The 23,800-nt window shown below is 36.2% G+C and overlaps 1 protein-coding gene across 1 annotated transcript; it reads left to right on the top strand.

The window, feature by feature from the left end:
• The first annotated feature begins 267 nt into the window (after window positions 1–267).
• On the top strand, window positions 268–2,745 carry LOC111914363 (uncharacterized). Its single transcript, XM_023910117.3, has 3 exons — window positions 268–804; window positions 1,242–1,520; window positions 1,648–2,745. Exons 1-3 carry the CDS (start codon window positions 511–513, stop codon window positions 2,602–2,604), a joined length of 1,530 nt encoding a protein of 509 aa, XP_023765885.1. The 5' UTR covers window positions 268–510; the 3' UTR covers window positions 2,605–2,745.
• Window positions 2,746–23,800: the final 21,055 nt, after the last annotated feature.

The raw sequence follows: 23,800 nt of genomic DNA, 5'->3' as shown, positions 1-23,800 counted from the left end.
AACCTATAAATTTATATATACAACCTTATATAGTAGAATGTTATAATTGATTTTTCAAAGTATAATATCTTAATAAGAAAAAAACATCTATAAGCCCGAGTCACCTACAAGTTTATATTTTATTTTATTTTATTTATTTATTTTTAATCATTACAATCCGAAATTATAAATAATGTTTTTTTATTCAAACGGTTTCTATAATGGGCCGGTTTAATTATCTCGAAATTCGGCTCCGCTCCACTCTAGAAGAGTCTAGTCTAACTATACAAGCCCAATACGGGTTGATCATCTTCCTGAAGCAACTATAGTCTTCTTCTCCTTCATCAAAGGGGAAACACCATTGCATATCTGATATCTCCCATCGCATCTTCCGATCAAATACTTCTTTATGCCAATTGCGATCAGGTTCCTTTCTGGAGTTCTCTGTCTAACTGTTTGCTTGAGCTCATAATCAGTTCCTTCCGATATAATCGATTTTAAATGCTCGTGAATCGGTGAAAACACCAGTAAATGAATACATCACCGTTTATGGACAAGCAGATCATGGATCTATCGAGCTCGCAAAATAAAAATAACGCAGACAAAGATTTCATGGATCTGAACAATCAACCTCCTCAAGAAGACGATCAACAAGACGTCGTCGTTGGCGGCGGTGGTGATAAGACGGATGAGATCCTACCTAGCTATGACTTCCAGCCAATCCGTCCGATCGTATCATCTCAGCCTTCCAATTTTGAATCTAGTAGCAGTGGTGGAGCTAGGGTTTGGGCCTCAGCTGAATCTAAGACTAATTTTGGCACCCGAGTAAGTCGGTTATCCCAATTTCGTTTCTTCTTACTGTTTCCGCTTTTATCCTGTTTAAATTTTGTGGTTTCAGAAGTATTGTTTCAATGATTTATCGTTAATAGTTCTAGAAGACTAAAAACCATCTGTTGGAGTAGATATTCTTGCAATTGACTATGCTCTAGCTTAGTTAAAACTTCGATATGTGTAGGATATGATACTTGAACTTCCTTTTGGTTGAGTAATCGATGAAAGTGATAACCGCGAAAATCCTATCGATCGATAAAATTATGTTATAGAAGTTTCGTTTCAATGTTGAATTAACAATCGAACAAGTACACACGCAGAATAGATTTTACAAACTAGTCTATGAATTACATTTCTTCCTGTTTGCTGATTATGGTGGGGATGACTACGAGATGAAATTCATCATTTTTACTTTTTTTTTGCATGTACAGAACTATGGTTCTCTTGATTCAGTTGAACCCTCTAAGGTGATTATGAAGAACGATCATAGTGTCATCGATGCAGCTCTGATATCAGAGATTGATAGAACAATGAAAAAACACGCTGATAATCTGATGCATGCTTTGGAAGGTGTCAGTGCACGAATTTCTCAACTCGAGAGCAGATCTAGGAACCTTGAGAACTCTGTTGATGATTTAAGAACATCTGTTGGTAATAATCATGGAAACACTGATGGGAAATTAAGGCAGATTGAAAACATAATCAGAGAGGTAAACCAATCTCATTATACCCTATACAGTTCTACTCTGTTTGACATACATTGGACTGTATTTCTGTTAACAGTATAACCTGATCTGTTCTGTTATGTCATGTTATGTACTGTACTTTTCTCAACAGGTACACGCAGGTGTACAGGTTGTGAAAGATAAGCAAGAAATACTGGAGACTCAGCTGCAGCTATCACAAGTACAAATTTCAAAACCCGAACAACCACCACCACCACCACCACAACCAGAACCCCAAATTTCCGGCCATATGGGATCATTGCAGCAGCAGGCGGCGGCACTTCCATCTCCGCCACCTCCCATCCACCATCCACCACCCCAATTTCCGGCGAACATGATGTCCATTCCACAGCATGATTCTTACTACCCACCGCCCGGTCAAACCGCCGAACCACCACCACAACCACAGCAGTACCAACTGCCGCCACCGCCTAAGCTCTCACCGCCATCACCACAGCCACAGTATCAGTACTCTCAACCACCGCCAATGTCCCTGCAACACCATAACCCTAACCCTAACCCTAACCCTAACCCCCCTCATTCCGAAGAACCACCTTATTTATCTTATCCACCGAGTTTCCGGCAACCTGGCGGCAGCGGCCCACCTCCACCACAGTTTCACAATAATCCATCCGGGCCAGGGTTTTCCGGCCAGTACGGGCCATCACCTGGGTTTAACGAGCCTTACAATTACGGTGGTCCTGGATCTGGCTCTGGTTCTGGTTCTGGTTCTCAGTATGGCAGCGGGTCACCTGTAAAATCCCATGGCGGCGGAAGTGGCGGAGGTGGATTCTCTCAGCTTCCTACAGCCAGGATTTTGCCGCAAGCTGTTCCTACCGCGGCGGCAGTTGGCGGTGGTGGTGGTGGTTCTGGGAGCGGTGGGAATAGGGTTCCGATTGATGATGTGGTTGATAAGGTTACTAATATGGGGTTCCCGAGAGAGCAAGTGAGGGCGACTGTTAGAAAGTTGACTGAAAATGGTCAGGCGGTTGACTTGAATGTCGTGTTGGATAAGTTGATGACTGATGGTGTTGAAAGTCAAGGGCCTAGAGCTTGGTTTGGTCGTTAATACTTGATCTATTTTTTTTTTTTGTTATTATTTTGTTTTGTTTTGGGGATTATATTTTGTGATTAATGTACATAAATTCGAACCAATTTGGCTGATGGATGTTATATGATTGGATTTATCAAAGTGTACTTTCATTTCTAACCTCATATTTTAATTTACGTTTTCTTTCGCTTAGGTATTGTGATTGTAAAAAGGTTTAGGTATATATCATGAAGAGGGTTTCTTAGTGATGAAATCCTTAGAATTTGTTAGATTTATTTTGGTATTCCATGACGAATCCACTATGTATTGGAAGAAGTGTTTGTGATGTTGATCGTTTTGTATGCCACATTTACAAATGTGGTCCATTTTGATTATATGGAATACAAACATGGAATTATATGTGGCAAATGACTTAATAGCATTGTATGTGAGTAAATGTGGGAGTGGCTTAATATATCAAGTGATTAAATATAGCAATGTTTTTCATTAGTAATGTAAATAAGAGTTAATGTACGTAATTGGTGTGAAAATTAACTAGCAATGCCAATGTACTTTATTACGAATGATTCACATGCATCTAAACTCAATCTAAGGCCCTCACATGCTAACTTATTAAAATGGGAAAGTGTCAGTGTTGTCAATTAATTAAGCCCACATCTAGCTTATAAAGAGAGAAAATGTTCCCTCAACAAAATAAACCCATATCTAGCTCACAATAAGCCACCTATGGCTTATAGCTTATAAAGAGGGAAAGTGTTCCTTTTGTCAACTAAGCCCATATCTAACTTACAATAATCCCACGTCTAGATTATGAAGGTGGAAAGGGTCCGTATTACCAATATTAGGATATCACACAAAAGTCAAAGCTTAAATAAACCCATATCCTAGCATGATATGTACATATATGATGCTAAATCAAAGCTTAAAATAAGTATAGATTTTTCTCATTCAAACCATATGTAACAATCATGCCTTAAAGGCAACATAACACATAAGAGTACACAATTATAACTAATACCAATTTTTTTCCAAATGTAACAATAAAGGACATGTAATCTGGTTATGTACTTACCTCAAGTGTAAAAGTCCTTATGCTTCATTTTCCTCTTAGAGTAGTTGATGAGCTTAGTGGTCACCTAAAGATAAACATAATTGGGTCAAACATCTCATATTGATCCATTACATCACTTATTAAGTTCTTAATCTTAAATGTAAAAATTTATTATTTAAAGCCCATCCTTATGTATTTAGAAGAACACCGATGAAAATGAAACATACATCGGGCTCCATATGAAAATGTTATTGACTTTTTCAAGTTTTGTTTCGGTTGATTACACGGCCATGTAACTTAAACCCAGAGAAAGAGAAAAGCATGACCGTGCTTTTGGTCGACTCATTAGCATGTTTCAAAAAAATTTCATATTGGTATTAAACTTTGGGCCAATTGAACCCTTCTCCTAAACAAAGCTTCCAAATGATTTTTATGAGTATAATAAGTCCTAATAACTTGATTTACTATTTAAATACCTCTTAATCCTTTTACAACTTAATATGCAAAACTCTCAATATCTCATGTAATTTAGGCTTCCATGGACAATCAAGCATGCAATATGTGTTTAAGTCATTATTGACTTCAAGGTGCTATTAACAACTCCAATAAGACTTCAAGACTTCTAAGATCTTCTAAACCACATCTCAAGTATAACGTTAATCATAAGCCAAATACTAAACAATAATTTCATCTTTCTGTTATAATTTCATCACATATATGAGTTGTTGATTCTATTCCATCATAGAGGTTATAAAATCATTTAGAACTTTGAATCATCCTTTAGTAAACCAAAATCATTCTATATTTTCATTGAATTACTCATTTGAGTTTATAAATCCATTTTTTAACACTTGACTTTGTTTCCAATCCATTATATTCAACACTTGACTTTGTTTCCAATTCATCATATTCAATTCCAATGGTAATCACAAATTCCAAAACAATAACAAATGGAAATCATGGAATTATGACAAAGAGAACTTATAAATCAACATATACTGCATTAATCCTAGATTTCAATAATTTATCATGACTAAGAACTAATATACAACTCAATCTAGCCAATTTACAACTCATTCATGAAGTTAGGTATCTCAATTCACCCAATTCCATAAACAGAGATGAAAATTAAGCATTGATCAAATGCAACTTCATTATGATCTAGACTAGAAATAAAGAATAAGAATCCACTCAAAACATAACCTATATAATTAAGATTTATAATATAACACCATGATTTTCACAAATTTTTCTTTATTTTAAAACATCATTTAAAATAATTTAGCAACATAAGACTTTATTTAAACTTTTTCATACAAACATAAAAACTTTAAATCCCTTCGACACAAAATGTAAAAGAAATACGATAGTTCCAAAACTCCATGATAACCAACATGACATGACCAAGTGGTATAAATATAATAAAACATAACTACCTAAAGAAAATCACCACCTCACCAAGTCTCACTCCCTAGCAACCTGTACCGTTACAAGGCATATCAGGGTAAAACACAATAAGACCAAGCGTCAGCAACAACTTAGTGATCCAATCACAAGTACAAGAAGGAAGGAAACATACATGTCTTATACATATAAATCAATCACATAATCAACACATATCATATTCCTACACCATACATCGTATTACTTCACATATATAACTCATATCACTGCTATATACATTACATGTGTTAATCTACACCTTATGTCGCTTTTATTCTTTGCACTATTATTAATAACTAGAAAGTTGTCCCGCTTTGCGGGGGTCAGAAGGTGCGACTTTTTTTGTGAAAGTATAGTACATTCGTCCATTTACAAATGCATAATAGTCAAATATGTTGTATTGCAAGATAAACAGTAACATCAACAACCTGTTAAGAAAAGTCAAGTAAACAATTTTTTTTTCATTTACCACATGTTTCTGTAAAAAAAATAAAAACAAGAGTAAATTTTGAGTTAAATATTACCTCTTGAATATTATGTAAATTCAGTGATCTAAGGAAAGCAGCCATTCCCTATAGACAAAAACACAAATATAATTCAAACCCTAAAAGTAATCCCAAACTATCAAAATCACCACATGAATATAAAGATTCGATGATCCATACGTATAGAGATCAAAATCTCCATAAACCAACATTGAAATCTAATGTATATAAGGAAAAAAAAACCTTAAACTCAAATTGTGAAACGTATCTGGACTTAATGAAACATCAATGTGGTGGTGTATAGAGGTGGCAATCGTGTCGGGTTCGTGTAGTGTCGAAACACTAAACGGGTTGAAAGTGTTTGACCCTAACCCGACCCATTTAATTAACGTGTCGTGTCGTGTCAACCCATTTATTTTCGTGTCGAGTTCGTGTCAGGTTTTGGGTTAGGACTATACCATGAAATATGTCGTGTCATGTGAGGATAAAAAATTGAGAATGTTGAAAGAGTAGGAGTTGCGTAGGCGGAAAGAAAAATCTAATAGTTTGGAGGCAGAATAGATGAAGTCATAGCAAGTTTAGATGACAAAATTAAAAGAGTGAGAGTTGTCGAGGCAGATGACAAGGTCATGAGGATGTGAGAGTGATGAAAGAGACTGGGTAGTTTGGGAAAGAATGGAAAAACTGAAATGAAGTCTTGATCTAGACGGTTAAATCATTTCAACATTACAAAACAATTTAATTCGAAGGTTTTCTTTTACTTATGGTTTTGGTTTTGTATCTTTCTAGATTATTTAAATAATTCAAAAAACTTGCATATAAATAAACGGGTCATTTTCGAGTCATATTTGAGTTGAAATTCTCAACCTTAACCTTACCTATTTAATTTTCATGTCGTGTCGTGTCAACCCGTTTATTTAAACGGGTTTAAATATCTTACCCAAACCCGTTTATTTCGTGTTGGGTTCATGTCGGGTTTCGTATCGTGTCAATTTTTGCCACCTTTAGCGGTGGATGTAAGAAAGCATATGAAGATGACAGGTTAAGAAGAACACCACAATCTGAAAATCACAAAAGTAATCTTAATCAAAGGTTGAGAAGAACACCACAATCTGAAAATCATAAAAGGAATCTTAATAAGAGGTTGAGAAGAACTCCAGGGGGAGAGACACCGTGAAGGGTAGGTGAAAAAAGGTGTTTCTAAGCATCAGCTCCTATGGAACATTGTTTCCATGTCAGCATCCACTCATTAAGAAAATATCTACCAAAAAAAGATTAATTAAAACTTTTAAAGAAAAATATTTTAAAACCCATTCAATGTTCGGAGGATTAATCAAACCTCTATTAATTTTTGCCAACGGTAAGTTTATTCGGTGTAAACGTCATTGTTTTATCACTGCAAAGTACATCCATGCCTGCAATTTCCTCTATTTTTGGAATCTGCAATTTCACATATTTACATAATAACTCCTTTAGATAAGAAACGATCATGCCAATTAAACGATAAAAGTTTCAATCATTTTTCCAATTTAACAGTTTTGAGGTGACAAATGATATGTCTTTTCTTCTCCTTTCAACGATTTAAAAACTTTTCTGCTACCATTGTATAATTCAATTTCGTATCACTTTTAATTTAATGCATAAAATGAAAAATATATATTGTAGATGGTGCTTCAAATCAGTAGTTAACCAACAGTTCGTACATTTATACAAAACAAAAAAAAAATTAAAGCAATAAATCGTACAAGAAATAGCAACGTACTTTCATGTATATTTTGCTTATAACATCTTACTTTTAAACTTGGTCCCACTACACAACATTACGAAATTGTAAAGAAACCAATTGGAACTATCAATGTAAACCGATAGGCTGTTTGTTCTGAATGGTTTATTGGAGTCTAAATCAGTCAAAAAAATTGAAAATAGTCAACATGATGCTAAACCTTATAAAACGAGTTAAAAATTTGAAAAATATACCAATTCCAAAGGCACCCCCAGTGACCAAAGCAGAGTGTGTATTGCTGAGTCAGCTCCAGTCGAACAAATCTGTAAACCAGACTTACAATGGGACATTTTCCAGACAAGAATAATTTCTTCTATATTAAATATGATTCTATATGTAGCCATGAAGTTCCTTGTATTCAAAAATGAAAGACCAAAGTTATACGAAAGGTCAATAAGAGCTTAAATATTTTTATAAATATTTACAATAGTTGAAATTGAAAATTCACAACAAATGATGTTCGATTTTATACTCTTGATAACAACACCCCAAAGTAGTAGCCATTTATCGATAATAAATTTGCATTTGGGACTGGAGGGGATCTGTTAAAATTGAAAAACATGTTAAACAAAAAAGGACAATTAAATAAGCAACAAAATTCTCTTTATCTCATACAAGAAATTCAATAAACCACTGATTAAACAAACCTTAAATATGCAATTTGTATAAAGAACATGTTGACGGTTTTATATTAAGCTATATTACACTTTTCACGTCTCCAATGGTTGCATCAAGTCCTATCCAATTCATACGTACACACATTAATTACTAATTACATAAAAATATGTATTTAACTATTTATATAGGTTTTGATATATATAAAAAATACAGTGATGTTACTCTTGATCATTATAAATAAGAACATAACAACATAAAAGCAAAGTAAAAACCAAAAGTGATGATTACATGATGCTTGTTTTGGCTATTGACAAAAAAAAAAGAAAAAAAAAACATAACAAAATGCTTCATGGATCTGGTCATTATGGAATTAATTTAAGTTTTCGATGAAAAACATATGGGGAAGCATATACATATAAAATTCATCAAAATGAAAAGGCTGAAAACATTACTAAAATGAAAAACATCCCATTACAAAGACATGCCAACCTTTTGCCAAAAGCAATAGGAAAACATATACATTTATGTTGTTCTTGGCTAATAATAACCATAAGATGGCATGAAATTGATGAAGAAGACAATGAAACATCAACACGATTCCTTTTTTGTAATGGATAGATATGACAACGTTCAACTAATCCTTTGTAAGGAAGCAATTTTTTTTTGTTTGATAGTACATTATATGCAAACTACCTGCACTACTAGAATATATGTCTTTAATGACATGCAAACCATGACACGCACCGATTTATGTTTCGCAAAAGAGAGTGACCTTAAAATAGTGTCATCTCTTCAGAAATTTTAAGCATATAGGTCACGTATTATTGCAAGCCCTTAAATTAGTGTCACAAGAAAAAAAAAATTAAAAACATGGAGGGCGCTGTATCTTAAATGTGCGTCCTCTATAAGTGTCTCTTTATAACTTTAATGAAAGGCGCGTTTAGTAGATACGGGGGAAACGAAATCCCCAAAATTTTGAAAACCCGCCTTGTTCTTTTTTACCTTCTTTCTATCTTTCATCTTCACAATCGAGAAATAGAGGGAGGATCATCATCCTTTGTTTTTGATCCTCTAGTTTTATGAAACGGTATACTCATTATCATTGCGTTCCATGAATTTTGTTTGATAACAAAGATGTTTAATCGGCGACGACGATCTCCATTCTAGGAAATTTTTTGGCCGATTAGTTATGTTGTCCCTACAGACTGATCCTAGACAAGCTCAACAACAACAATTTCAGCAGTAGCAGCAGCAGAAGCAACAACAGTTGTTGCAGCAGACTGCTAGGGTTTTGTATAATAATGGTGATCATCACCGTGGATCTTTGTTTGTTTTGGCATCGCCGAATTTCTTCTTTGCTCTACTCGGTTTTCCCTCTCATCACACACTTTCTTTCCTACTTCCAACCCACTTTCCTTGAGACAACTCACTGCTAGGGTTTCGTATAATTTTAGTCGAATTTCAACAATATGAAGCGGTTTGTACGAATGTTGGAAGAATTCGTTTGGATAACCCAAAAACAGAAGGAAGAAGACTTGTAATTAACTTGTGATGCTATTCACAAGTATTTTCAAAAGTTTTGAGTGGTCTCTTTCATTTCTTTTAAAGTGGGTTTGGTTACCAGTATTTTATGTGCTTAAAACCTCCATGTTCATGTGTATGTTTTCTTAACATATATTTTGTTAACTGTTAATTTTAATCTTTCTATACTGAATGAGTGCTTATCATTTTCAGATAATCTTGTAAGAGGGATTAAGTTATACTAATTCAAAGCCTCAACAACTTTAATCAATCATCAGTTGGTTTCTTTTGCCTATCATGCCAGTTGTTGTTAAGGATCAACAGGATACATACAATCACAGAACATACTTTCCCAGTGAGGTACCCCTTTAACTATTTTCAATATTTAATGTGTTTGTTTTATTCTTTCATGTCCTATACGAGGACACCTGGTGCCTTTATTGTCTTCTTGAAAGATCTTTAACTGTTATTAAGTTTCTGAAAGATAATGTCCCTTAATTTTCAAGGAACATGCTGGAAAATCAACTCTCAAAGTTGATAAGCAAGGTGAGCATTATCCAGTCTGCACTAATACTAGTAAAACTGGAGTAGTTGCCATGATTATTTTATTATATGCATAGCTAGTTAAGTATTAGTTTTCTGTAGTTACTCCACCCAAACCTACCTCCCTTAAAGAGGAAAAATCATTAATTTGTACCAAAAATTCACAAACTATTGAAAGTCTTCTTCCTGATGAAGAAGATCTCTTCTTTGGGGTGCTTGATGAATTGGGTTTTACTTATAGTACTACTACTGTCAATGGTGATGATGAAGATTTTGATCTTTTCAGCAGTAGTGGAGGCATGGAAATGGAAGAAAATTCTAAATTATGTTTCACTCAACAGAATCCTGCAATTGCTAAAGGACTTAATAACACTAATCAAATTCAAATTAGTTTAGACTTTTCAATTCCCTGTGAACACCATACTTTCCATCATCAATCACAACGCATTAGCCATGAAGGTTTCTATAATATGTTGAATCCATATATCCCACAAATGGAACACATGTTAAGAGGTTCACCTTATAACATTAACACCTTCCATAATCATCATCATCATCATCATCATCATCAAAACCCTATAATCTAGTCACATTCTCCTCCATATGTTCATAATCATAACATCTGTGCTCATAGCTTCCCCAATCTTCATGGGTTGTCAAAAATTTTGCTACCTGTCTTCTCATTTTCACCTATACATAAACAACATACGATCAAAATCGAAATCAGATCACCACAATCTTATATGGAGGAGTCTTGTAAACCAGATCTTATTCCAGTAGCATCACCTAATTCCATGATGTCATCTCCACATATTATTAAAGCCCATAAATCTCCCAAAAGGGAAATAGAAAATACATTGCCATTATCTTTTATAAAGCCAAGGGGAAGAACAAGAAGAACATCACATGGTAGACATGAAACTGTTTCCTGTCACACTCACACAGATGACAAAAATTATGAACTTGATATTGAACGTGTCTTGTGTGGTGAAGACTTTAGAACAACATTGGTGATAAAAAAATATTCCAAATAAGTAATTATTTCTCATTCTACAATTTCTTCTATATAATATATCATCAAGATTCAATATGTTTGGGTTTAGGGTTTATTAAAAGTGTTGTTACTTATCATTGCAGGTATAGTTCAACAATGTTGTTGGCTGCAATTGGTGAACATAATCAAGGAACTTATGATTTCATTTATCTGCCTCTTGACTTCAAGGAAAGTATTATTTCACATTTTTTTAAACATCCATTGATATAATCATATAAAAGGTGAAGTTTCATATACAGTTATACATGTGTACCTTTTAACATAATAGGTGCAATATGGGGTATGCATTTATAAACATGATTGATCCACTTCAGATAGTGCAGCTTCACAAGGTTAGTTTGTTGTGTTGTCTTCAGTAAATTATGATTCAGTTGAATTAAAAGTAAATATCAAATAATGTTGATGTGAAAATGAGGATTTTTTTTCAGTCATTTCATGGGAAAAAATGGGAGAAATTCCACAGTGAAAAAGCGGCATGTCTTGCATATGGTCGAAACGATAGGATATATTCCTTAATTTTTCATAAAAGACCAGTCTATTTATAGGTTTCAAATATATTCCTTAATCTTTCTTTCTAAAGTTACTTGCTAATTGCTATATGAATTTCATAATCTTATTAATGCAGAAAGTATTGCACATTGGTTTTGAAATCTAAGTCTACGAAAATTTCTGGAGAGGTATGTTTGCTTATAATCATATTATTATATGAGTAATGACCCACGTTTTTGCACAGGCTTGTTGAAGAGAATAATGCCAACGAGCTCTCTATAAATTTATAAAGGATTTTGGTCCAGCTAAATGAAAAGTTATTACCTTTTTTGGAGTTTACTAAAAGTAAATAGACTTTCTTGCGTGTTAATCTAATTTTTAGAAACTTTTTTTAGGCATTGAACTCTAATAAACCAAAACTGAAGGATAACCAATCACAGATAGTTAACCATCCACATTCTCCTAGACATGTAGTTATGATTGTATGTTTTCATCATCTTGCAGTTGTGATGTTTTGCTCAAGGGAGGCCAAGAACACAAATTCAACATCTTATGCAGATTGATCTGAAGGGATGGGGTGTGGATTATGTGTCATCATTTCAGCAGCATTGTTTGCTACAAATGTTAAATAGTGTTGCTGGACTTCGGGAATATTTTGCTCATATGAAGATGAAGACTTCAGGTTTATTATCTCTAAACTGAACTTTCTAAGTGTGTTGCTTTGGTATGTGAATTTTCTTCTATTATTAGAAAGTTGTTTTACCTTTTCAATTATATGAATATGGCCCCATTATTTTATTTTAGAAACTAAATATAATTATAATAACAAAATGGATGTGGAGTATTGTAGCTTAAGAGTTATTTTTTTAGTGTATAAGGTATGTTGCAAGATAATATTCCGACTATGCCCTCGGATGTTATAGAGCTGTAGAATCTGATCATCAAGGGAGACATGTCTCAGAGTCAAAAGGAGAAAGAAAGTACAAATTTGCTTTTAAAATGAAGCCCGCTGGTCTGAACATGAAATCAAAATGAAGTCCGTGGAGGAAACCTGTCAGAAATAGATTTGCTTCTTTACATGTCAGTTTACCATTTTACCCTTTTACTTCAATACTTCTTTTGATCCCATTCCCATTATATATATAGTTTTTGCTATATGGAATTTTTTCTTGTGATTAACCTTAATTGGTTTGGGCTAGTTAACTTTACCCTTCTACAATTGAGTTTACTTACCTTTTTACCATTTTACCAATGAATTTACATTATTATTCTTTTTTTTACAACTGATTTTACCTTCTTGCCCTTTATAGTAGTCCAGGTGGCGATGTATGCTTTTCCTAAATTGGTATGGCATTTTAGATCCCATCATCTTAGTCTAAACTTGGTTGACTTTGTTTATCAGTTTGTAACTTGTGGCTTGGTTTCGTTTCATAATATTCATGGTCCAGGTTGACTTTGTTATGGAGCTACTTTCCAAACTCTTAAGTAAACAGGTGAGCTACTTGTTTTTGTAATTGTATGATATATATATATATATATATATATATATATATATATACACACACACACACACACACACACAAAAGGTATTTTACTACATGTGTATTAAATTTTAATATTTTATAACATAGATTGATGATGCCTGAAGCCTTTCTGAATACTAATGTGTTGATGATGAAAACAGGTATCATGTGGGAACAGAAGCATAACAATAAGAAGTAAAAACAAGGAGGTGTTCCTTAATAGCAATGTAGTATTAGGTTATATAGTTAAGGAAAACCTCTTAATAACAATGTAAAATCAGATCCCCTTAATACCAATGTATTACAATTTTTTGACATGATGTTATTGGATGAAATTGATTGTTTTGGTATATATTTGTTTCCATAGTTTTGTATTATGTGTAAATGAGTATCATAAAGACGCGTCGTAAATGTATATCGTAAATGGTTGTTGAAGTTTATGACACGCAAATGCGTGTAATCTTCGTTTATGACAGGGGCTTGAATGAACACAATGTGTGTCCTAAACGCGTGTCGTAAGGTTACGACACAAAAATGCGTGTCATCTACCTTTATGACTGGGCTTTCCTTGACACACAATGCGCGTCGTAAATAGACGATGCGCAAAAGTGTGTTGTCTTTCATTATGACAGGGTCTTCCTTGACACATATTTGCATGTCGTCTAAGCGTTTTACGACACACATTGCGTGTCGGAAAAGGTTGTTTTTCTAGTACTGTGTTTAATAAGCTTCAATTCACTTCTTCAGATCAACTCCATGAGCTTTATCATGTGTTTATAGATCAACCTAACCATAGGCAAACAGAAATGAAAAATTATTGATAATGGTATAAAAAATTAAGCTAACCACGTGAAACTAGTAGGATGAGTATTCACCAAGCATAACCTCTTTCACCATAGATTCTAATTTCTATAAACTATTTGATTCAATACTTACTTGATTCAGAAGAAGTATCAGACCTTTTCAACACACACACACACACACACACACATATATATATATATATATATATATATATATATATATATATATCAATCATCTGCTCTTCTTTACTCTAACATAAATAAAAAAAAATATTTGAAACCCTTAAAATGTTATGAAATTGAGGTTGACTTGCCACCGACCGTACCGTCATAGTAGCATATGCCTAGAGAATCCAAGTAAGAAAGAAGAGTTTTAACACAAACCTGAAGATCATGTCTGAAATTAGATCACCCTATAGACCAATAGGGAAATCGACACAGATTGTTTCCATTTGCGTTCGTGAGAGTTCAGAGGTGGATATTAGCGAAAGCAGGCGATGGTGGATATAGGAAAAAATGGGTCGCCGTCTGGATTTAGGGTGAGAGAGAGACAGGAGAAGAGCACGAGAACATAGACAGTAAGAGACGGTGGAGGGGTCAAATAAGTAGCGGCACCGGTGATGGTTTGAGTAGAAGGAGACCCAACCATTGGTTGACTTGAAGTTCTACCAATGAACGAAAACAATATTAGGTAAAGCTAAGGTTGACTTCGTTTCTAAAATCTGAGGCAGCTTGATGGCATGTAGGAATTGTTCAATCTTGTAAATGTTTTAATGGTCAAATAGATGGTGATTGAAATAAATTAGGGTTTGTGAGAGTTTGTTGTGATTGGAAAGAACAACGGGATGGGGAACGCCTCTTCAATGGAGACAAAATAGACACGTGATCGGAAAGAATAGTGGAATGGAGAAAGAGGATAGAAAGGGCATTTTATCGGAGAGGCGGTGGAAAATTCTAGAAACAGAACACGTGTCAAACACTTGTCCACCATACCGACCTAGACATAAGATTTCTACAAACACTTAGAGGGAGCAAACTATAATTTCAAGAAAGAAGTGGGGCAATTTTGATAAACATGAAAGGCCAGACAAAATTGACCATAGAGAAATAAATAGGGGACCAAATATGTCAAAACCTTAGGAACTTTACTGTTACTAAGGATTTTCCTTCTTATATATATATATATATATATATATATATATATATATATATATATATATATATATATATATATGAATTATTCTTCACTATAATTACTATTTTTTATTCATCGCTTTGTACATCACATTATTTCTTCACTTAATTCATCTCTTAATTCATCACATTATTCTTTGCTATTATGGGTCTATATTGTCGCTAAATCTAAAGGTACTTACCCCATTCACTACTAACGTAATTGGCTTGACCCAATGCACTAAGTGAGGCACGATTCTACCGATAACATTGCCCTCAATTCATTGTGTTCGCTACTCTAACATTTCACGTGCAGTTTGATATTGGCATCATCGTTAGAAACATCCATATAGTCCCATCGCAAGTGTACCATGTATCGAATGGTTTTTATAGAAACCACTCGAGTTTGTTATGGCTTAATCTCTTATCGTATAGGTACTCTTTTAAACTATTAGGCAATCGTTGAATCCAGATAGGGTACACCCCTAAGTTTAGGTTACTACCCTAGCCCCCTCTAACTGTATTCCCATTTTTAATTAATTTATTATTAATTCACTTGTAAGATTTATACAACATTATTCACTATTCATCACTAGTTACTTATGTTTATTTGTTATATAATGTTGTTAGGCATATTGATTCACTATTCTTAAGTATGTAATCATGCATAGCATGTCACACCCCAAAACCGAGAACGGCGGAAACGTTCTGGGGCGGAGGACGTCATGTAAAGTATCACAACACAGTATAATAGCAAACAAGTAAACAACATCATCCATTGCATTAAATATATAATTTTAATACAAGTGTGTTCTGTACAGTTATAGACACCAAAAATATGTATCAAAATAAAGATGAGTCTTGAATGCGCTCCGTCTTCTCAAAAGCTGGCATCGGTACCTGTCTACTGTTGACCTGAGAATACAAATTATTTTGAAAGAGTTTATCAACATTAAAGCTGGTGAGTTCATAAGTATTTAGTGTCGGTGTTTGTATCAAAATGTTTGAACGCTAATTGATGTATGAGTTTGTAAACGCGTGCAATAAAATTATGTGAATGTTTGTAAGTGTTTGTAAAAGTTTGTAACTCCTAGAAAATCCTATATTTCCTATTAAAAGTAGCCTTATACCAAGGCACAACTGTTTTGTATGTTTGTTTCTTGTAAAAGTGTGTAATTTTCCCAAGTGTAACTATCATTATCAAAATATAGTTTGTACATTAATGTTTAAGTGAAATGACCACCAATTAAATGTAAAGGGTAAATTAATGTAGTACTGTAGTGTTGTATTATAGGAACTACTGCTGTACTAACTACCTTAAACCAGATTTATATTAAGGTATAATGTGATTAATTGTACCCTACTATCGACAGAAAAACACGACAATTGTAAGTCGTAAGAAGGTATGATGTTTGGCATCCGCAGACCTGTAGGTCCGACTGTAGCTAGCAACAAGGTGTAGGATAGTCAATACAGTATAGATCTATACGCAAACTCACGCTCTCCCTCCAGGAGATTCTGGCTACAACTCGGGCCATGACAATGAAGGCATGCTCCGATACAGTGGATCACATTTGTGTTACCGTATACTTGTATATGTAATGTATTGTTACTCTTCATAGTATCGTTGTATATGTTCTCTTTCTAGTATAGTTGTATATGTTCTCATCATAGTATAGTTGTATATGTTTTCATTCTAGTATAGTTGTATATGTTCTTGTAGTAATAAGTAATGACTCTTGAATGAACCGACTCTTGTATGTTTCATTGAACTAGAAGTAGTAAGTAGTATACCCCTAAACTATACCTATTATAGTTTATTAGTAAAATTGATGAATGACTGAATGTACTGAACTGAGATATAAATCTTTATATCTATACATATATACATAATATATAAGTAAGGATTCAACGACACTCGGACAAACAACCAGGTACTTTAGGACCACAACCAAACGAGGACAGGAAGTAAAGTGGGTTATCTCTCCTAAGTCCTTCAAACCTTATTTATATAACTATATATGTAGTAGACATGGTTTTTAACAATATATAAGTTTAAAAACTGTAAAGAAAAGGCTTAGTATAAAAAAATGAATTTGATAAAGAGTTTGGAGACATTTGTTTGGTAAAACATTTTAAAGAATGAAAAATCCATTTGCATGTTAGTTATTAATCACATGTGATTGATCTAATAACCAACATGGTTCAACTTGTATTTCCCCCATAAAGCATTTAAAAACATTTAAAAGCATTTCAAAGGTTAGTTAAGGGGTATGAACTCACCTGTAGTGAGTGGCTTGTTTGGAAGTGCCGGAAGTGTTGGACAAGGTGCTAGGTGTTACATAAGGACTTTGAACACACCAACGATCCTAGTTAACATATAATAACCATACACACACACACATATATATATATATATATATATATATATATATATATCTAATTAGTCAATTAACAACTAATTAACAATGTTAAGACATCCTAGGACATGAAAACACCTTATTTAAGTGTTAAAAGTCACAAGGGTTGCATCTAAGTGTTGTAGGGCATAGCTATTGTGTTTAGGGTTCAAGGAAAACCCCATATTGGAGTTTACGGTTTTATAACCACCAACAAATGAGTTTACGGTCGTAAACTCATGAGTTTATGGCCGTAATCTCATGCTTCCTTGACCATTTGTTGTTTTGAAGCCTTACAAGTCCCTTAGAAGCATTTCCACTTGAAGTATAAGTCTATCGAAGAGATTAGGGCACCATTTCACTCCTAAATGGAGTTTTCGGTTTTTAGACCATTTTCCTTTGAGTTTACTACCGTAAACTGTGACAACCCGATATTTCGAGTCAATGTAATGTAAAACCGATCAAATTTAGGTCAAAATGTAACCTTCCTAAAATCTTATTCGGATTAAATAAAGTAATAGGAATCATATCAAGGTTTGCGTACATAAAAAGAACGTCCAAATCTGACTCCGGATGAGGAAGTTATGAATTTTTGAAGAGATTCCTTAATCACGTCATTTTAATAAATAAATGATAAAAATGATTTCGGAATTTGCCAGCGGAATCTAAACGAAAGTTGTAGATCATGGTCTCACCTTCGCGAGGATATAAAGAACGTCAAAAACGGAGTTCGTATGAGGGAGATATGAATTTTTGAAGTTTATTTAAAATAAATAAGAATTTAATTATAAATTCCCGGTAATATCCGAAGAGGAGTCATCGGATTGGACCGAAGTACGCCCTGCGTACCTTCGTACGCCCCACGTACTGAGATCGAGGGTCTCGGATCGTCCACGTCGCACTATCCGAAGAGTTCTAACCCGTCCGACCCGTCCGAAGCTCCGACCCGTCCGACCCGCTGTCCCGTCCGACCCGCCGTCCCATCCGACCCGCGTACCCAGCAACCCGTCCCATCCGAACCGAGGCAGTCGAGGCTTCGGTCATGCATGACGTACGCGTACGCGCTGCGTACGAGCGTACGCCCCGCGTTCGGAGGCGGTTCAGCCTTCCTATAAATAGGATGCGAGGCTTTCCGAAAATGTTGCTCATTTCTCTCCTCTCTCTCACAACTTTGTCTCGTTTTCCGGGCCCGTTATAACCCGAAGCTCTGGTCTTTTTGCTCAAGTCCCGAGGGTCGATTTTACTCCCGAGATTCCCGAGAATCCCGAGAAAAATCCGTTTTCCGAGACGAAACTCTGCCCGGTTTTCCATCTCGCTTTCTTCAATCAATCAAGTGAGTTTCATACCCCTTAATCAACCTGTTAAATATTCTAAATGCTTTTATATGCTTTCAAAAGGGGGGAATACAAGTTAAATACTTATAGTTATTGTTTCAATCACATGTGATTTTACTAATCACATGTGATTAATAACTAGGGAAATCAGTGGTTTTATCACTATTCAAACTATCTATCAAACTGTTTTACTTCTAAATGTTTTCCAAACCCATTTACTTTTCGAATTTACACTGCAACTGTGATTTAAGCAAATGTTCCTTATACTTAAACTGTTTTAATCAAATCTACACCTTCAAATGGTTTTATAGATTGACATCAAGTCAATCTTTCTTTAAAAATAATACTTATGTTTCAAATGCCTTATAAATACTTATTTATGCTTTTATATTACAAATTGCATGCCCATATATGTATAGACGTATAAATAATGTTTAAAGGACTTAGGAAGGCTATCCACCTTGTTTCCTTTTCCTCGATTTGGATGTGGTCTGATAGGATTTTGGGTGACCATCCGAAGGTCGTTTCCATATTAATTATATATCAAATATACATATATAGACATGAAAGTACTTCCATAATCATATGTACTAAACACACTGTTAACAAGTTACCATCGGGGTAACACAGAATCATACTATTACAACTGCTAGATCAATGAGTCAGTTCATTCATGAGTCTATACTAGGAAGAGAATATATACAACTATACTACGAGAACATATACAACTATACTAGAACAAGAAACATTTCATCACACATGCAAGAATACGATAACAAATGTGATCCACTGTATCGGAGCATGCCTTAAATGTCATGGCCCGAGTTGTAGCCAGAATTCTCTTGGAGGGAGAGCGTTGAGTTTGCGTATAGATCTATACTGGATTGACTATCCTACACCTTGCTGCTAGCTACAGCCGGACCTGCAGGTCTGCGGGTGCCAAACGTCATTCCGTTATTACGACCGTTCTTTATGTCGTTGTTATCAGTCGATAGTATGGTGCAATTATCACATTATACCTTAATATAAATCCGGTTTAAGGTAGTAGTAATCAGTACAACAGTAGTTCTTATTATACAAAACTACAGTACTACAATGATTTACCCATTACATATTTTGGTGATAATCTCACTTAAGCATTAATGTACAAACTATATTTTATCAAATGATAGTTATACTTGGGTAATCACACACTTTTACAACAGACGACTTTACAAAACAGTTAAGCCTTGGTAGAAGGTTACTATTATAGAAAATATAGGATTTTCTGAGAGATTCAAACTTTTGCAAATACTTTTAAACATTTATTTACATTTTTACAAACTTATACATTGGGACAAGTTCAAACGTTTTTGACAATGAACATTGACACTAAAATACTTATGAACTCACCAGCTTAATGCTGATAAACTCTTTCAAAATAACTTGTATTCTCAGGTCATCAGTAGACAGGTACCGATGCTAGCTTTTGAGATAATGGAGCGTACTCAAGACTCATCATTTTGTTATTTTGATTTACGTTATATTTTTGGTGTCTAAAATTTTACAGAACACACATGTATTAAATTTATATGTTTAATGCAATGGATGATGTTGGTTGCCTATTTACATTTACTGTGTTGTGATTACCTTACATGACGTCCTCTGCCCCAGAACGTTTCCGCCGTTCTTGGTTTTTGGGTGTGACAGATTGGTATCAGAGCATTGTTTATAGTGAATTGAGTATATCAACCCATAAAAGATATACTAAACTATAAACCCATTGGGGATTAAACTCTGACCAAGAGTCTATACTTAAAATAATAAAATATTTAACTAAGTATACTAGTCTGCATTCATACTAAAATAAGTGTCACAATGACAAGAACAAAAGTATTACGATTGTTAAATATCACAAGTGAGCTCGGGGATGTATGGTCAGTCCTGGGAATGGCATAGCCTGATCAACTATGCTGATCCTAGGAGTGATTAGCACACGCCTTAGAATGGTTGTGATAGGTTAACAAGTCTAAAAACTTACCAACAATACCACAAGAAGATCAATAGAATTTAAACTTAAAATACTATAGGAGTATTTTGCGCTACTAGTTACACGTATACTATATTCTTATACCTCTATTCTCGCGTAGATCTTGATGGCTAGATATCCATCATGGCGACCCGTACTTTCCCAATGAAGGCAATGCCGGGTGGATCGATGAAGAGCCCGAAGTTGATCACCCAATCCCTTTGGATGATCACCTCGCAGAAGGCTTTTCAGATGGGTCCGACTCCGAGCCTGAAGTCAACAACCTACCGATTGTAGGTCAAGCCCCGAACAACAACCCTCGACCAGCGTTTCCAGGCCCTACACCCATGTGGGCAAACAACCTGAACCGCTGGAGCGATGATCAGGGTCAACCCTTACCATACTTTGGGGACCGAACCTTTACAACGTCAGCGATGGTGGCTCTACTGACCGAGCTCTGCCTGTCATTATCCGCAGAATAGCTCGTATTGTCGAGCAAGGTGGAGCAGCCGTCGACCGGGTCATAGAGATTGATGCCGACTCAGGTGTCAACACAGTCAGCATCCGCCGTCTTGAAGAAGACATGGAACGGACCCGGAGGACAAATAAAACCCTGCAATAGCAGTTGGCTGCCTCACGAGCTGAAATATTGGGACTTCGAGCTCGTCAGAGGACTCAGGATCGACCCATTCAAGAGGTGTTTCGTCAAGTATCCGACCGCAGTACTCGCCCGGGATTTTCCCATCGCCGTTGGTTGATGTCTAGTACAGCTCCGTCTTTTAATTAAAGGATAGCCTTTAACATCTGTGCTCCAAGTAGCGCTTGTGTGTAAAATGTTTCTAACTTCCGTACTCAAATTTGAAATCTAAGAACTGTCAAACTTTTCTATATGGTATGATGTATGACCTACTGTTAGGTCGATTTTCACTGAACTTATTACATCGGTAATACCAGTATTTTTGAGATCTAACTATCTGGGAAAAGTCTATACACTTATGCTTTCCTTCAAATATTTCTTATTAAGGTTTCAAGCACCCTTTCAACTGTTGGACTATGTTTAGTTAGTCCATGGGTCACTCTCGCGTTGCTTACAAATTGATTCTTACCATCTTTCTTATCTTTTTAAATTTCCAGCTGAAGGATGCCTCCTCGCAAGTCTCCCAGGAATAGGAATAATCCTGCACCTCCACCACCTCCTCCGCCTCCGGTCATCGATACTGTAGCCCTGAATGCTGTTGTAGCTGCAGCAGTGGCAACTGCCATGGCTCAGTATCACTCTTCTGATGCCAGCAGAGGTGGAACCCCTGTGGAATCTATTCCGGTCGAAATCCCTGTGCGCTCAAGGGAGTGCTCTTACAAGGATTTTACAAACTGCAAGCCGAAGCCTTTCTATGGCACCGGCGGAGTCATTGCTCTCTCACAATGGTTCGAGAAGACTGAATCAGTCTTCGAAATTTGTTCATGCCCTGCTGCGTGCAAGGTGAAATACGCCGCATGCACCTTTGAGGGTAAAGCCCTAACATGGTGGAACGGCCACGTCAAAGCGCTAACTCTCGTCGTAGCCAACGACATGGGCTGGGAAACAATGAAAGACCTCATGACTGAGGAATACTGCCCGAGGGGCGAGATCCAGAAACTGGAGCAGGAACTCTGGAACCTGTCGATGAAGGGCACCAATGTGGTCGCTTATACTGCCCGATTCAGCGAGTTGGTGGCCCTCTGCCCCAATATGGTTCCCACCGAGGGGAAGAAGATCGAGAGGTACATATGGGGACTAGTGCCTCCGTATCAGGGGAATGTGCTAGCGTCAAACCCCGCTACCTTCGACAGTGCCAAACGATTGGCACAACGACTCATTGACCATGGAGTCAAAACCCCTGCAACCACAACCACCCTAGCCATCCCGGAACCCTCCAAACCCGCCGATACTAAGCGGAAATTCTGGGATGAAAGGAAGAAGCAGCAGGCTGCCAAAAAGTAGCAACTGGTGGCAATTCATGCCGCAGTAACCCCTACTACTACTACTGCCCCGGTTAGTCGGTATGCTGGAAGTTCGCCCAAGTGCAACAAATGCAGCTACCACCACAACGGCCCCTGCCGTGAATTGCAGTGCTCTAACTGCAACAAGAAAGGACACACCGTCCGATTCTGTAAGTTCCCGGCACAACCTATCAACCAAGTCCCTGGCTCTGGCGCGAGCCCGACCTGCTATGGATGTGGCGAAGCAGGCCACTTTAAGAGGGACTGCCCCAAAGCGAGGAATGCTGGAGGAGCAGGGAGGGTACTAGCTATTGGCCACGGGGAAGCAGTTGCTGACCCGACAGTAGTAACCGGTACGTTCCTCCTCGATAACTCCTATGCATGCATTCTATTCGATAGTGGAGCGGAGCGAAGCTTCGTAAACCATAAATTCGCTCGCATGCTTAATCAACCACCGCACGCACTCAAAGAACTATTTACAGTAGAAATGGCTAATGGAAAAACTGAAAATACGAGTAGCATATACTTTTGTTGTACCCTAACCCTAGACAACCATTCATTTCCAATCGACCTCATGCCAGTCTCAATAAAAAGTTTCGACGTCATCATTGGCATGGACTGGTTAAGCCTTCATCGTGCCGACATCATGTGCTTCGAGAAAGCAGTCCGTCTAAACCTTCCGTCTAACGAAACTCTTATAGTCTATGGCGACAAACCCGGTGCAATTCTTCGCATCATATCAAGTATTCAAGCACAGAAATACCTGCGTAAGGAATACCACGCATTCCTTGCCCACGTCGTCGACACGAACCTAGAAACGAAAGAACTAAAGAACCTCCCAGTAGTGAGCGACTTCCCCGACATTTTCCCAGAAGAACTACCCGGATTACCTCCGCAACGACAAGTCGAGTTCAGAATCGACTTAGTCCCAGGAGCTACCCCAGTAGCCAAGTCGCCCTACCGTTTAGCACCAGCCGAGATGCAAGAACTCTCTGGTCAACTTAACG

Source organism: Lactuca sativa, chromosome 3 (genome assembly GCF_002870075.4).
Source record: "Lactuca sativa cultivar Salinas chromosome 3, Lsat_Salinas_v11, whole genome shotgun sequence".
Lineage (NCBI taxonomy): Eukaryota > Viridiplantae > Streptophyta > Magnoliopsida > Asterales > Asteraceae > Lactuca > Lactuca sativa.
Note: the sequence above shows the minus strand (reverse complement) of the source record. Positions and strands in the feature narration are given on the sequence as shown.

Bases quoted from the DNA above. Each gene is read 5' to 3' on its own strand.
- LOC111914363 (XM_023910117.3), top strand. From the start codon at position 511: ATGAATACATCACCGTTTATGGACAAGCAGATCATGGATCTATCGAGC. The intron at 805-1,241 runs GTAAGTCGGTTA...TTGCATGTACAG, and splicing joins AGACTAATTTTGGCACCCGA to AACTATGGTTCTCTTGATTC. The intron at 1,521-1,647 runs GTAAACCAATCT...TTTTCTCAACAG, and splicing joins TTGAAAACATAATCAGAGAG to GTACACGCAGGTGTACAGGT.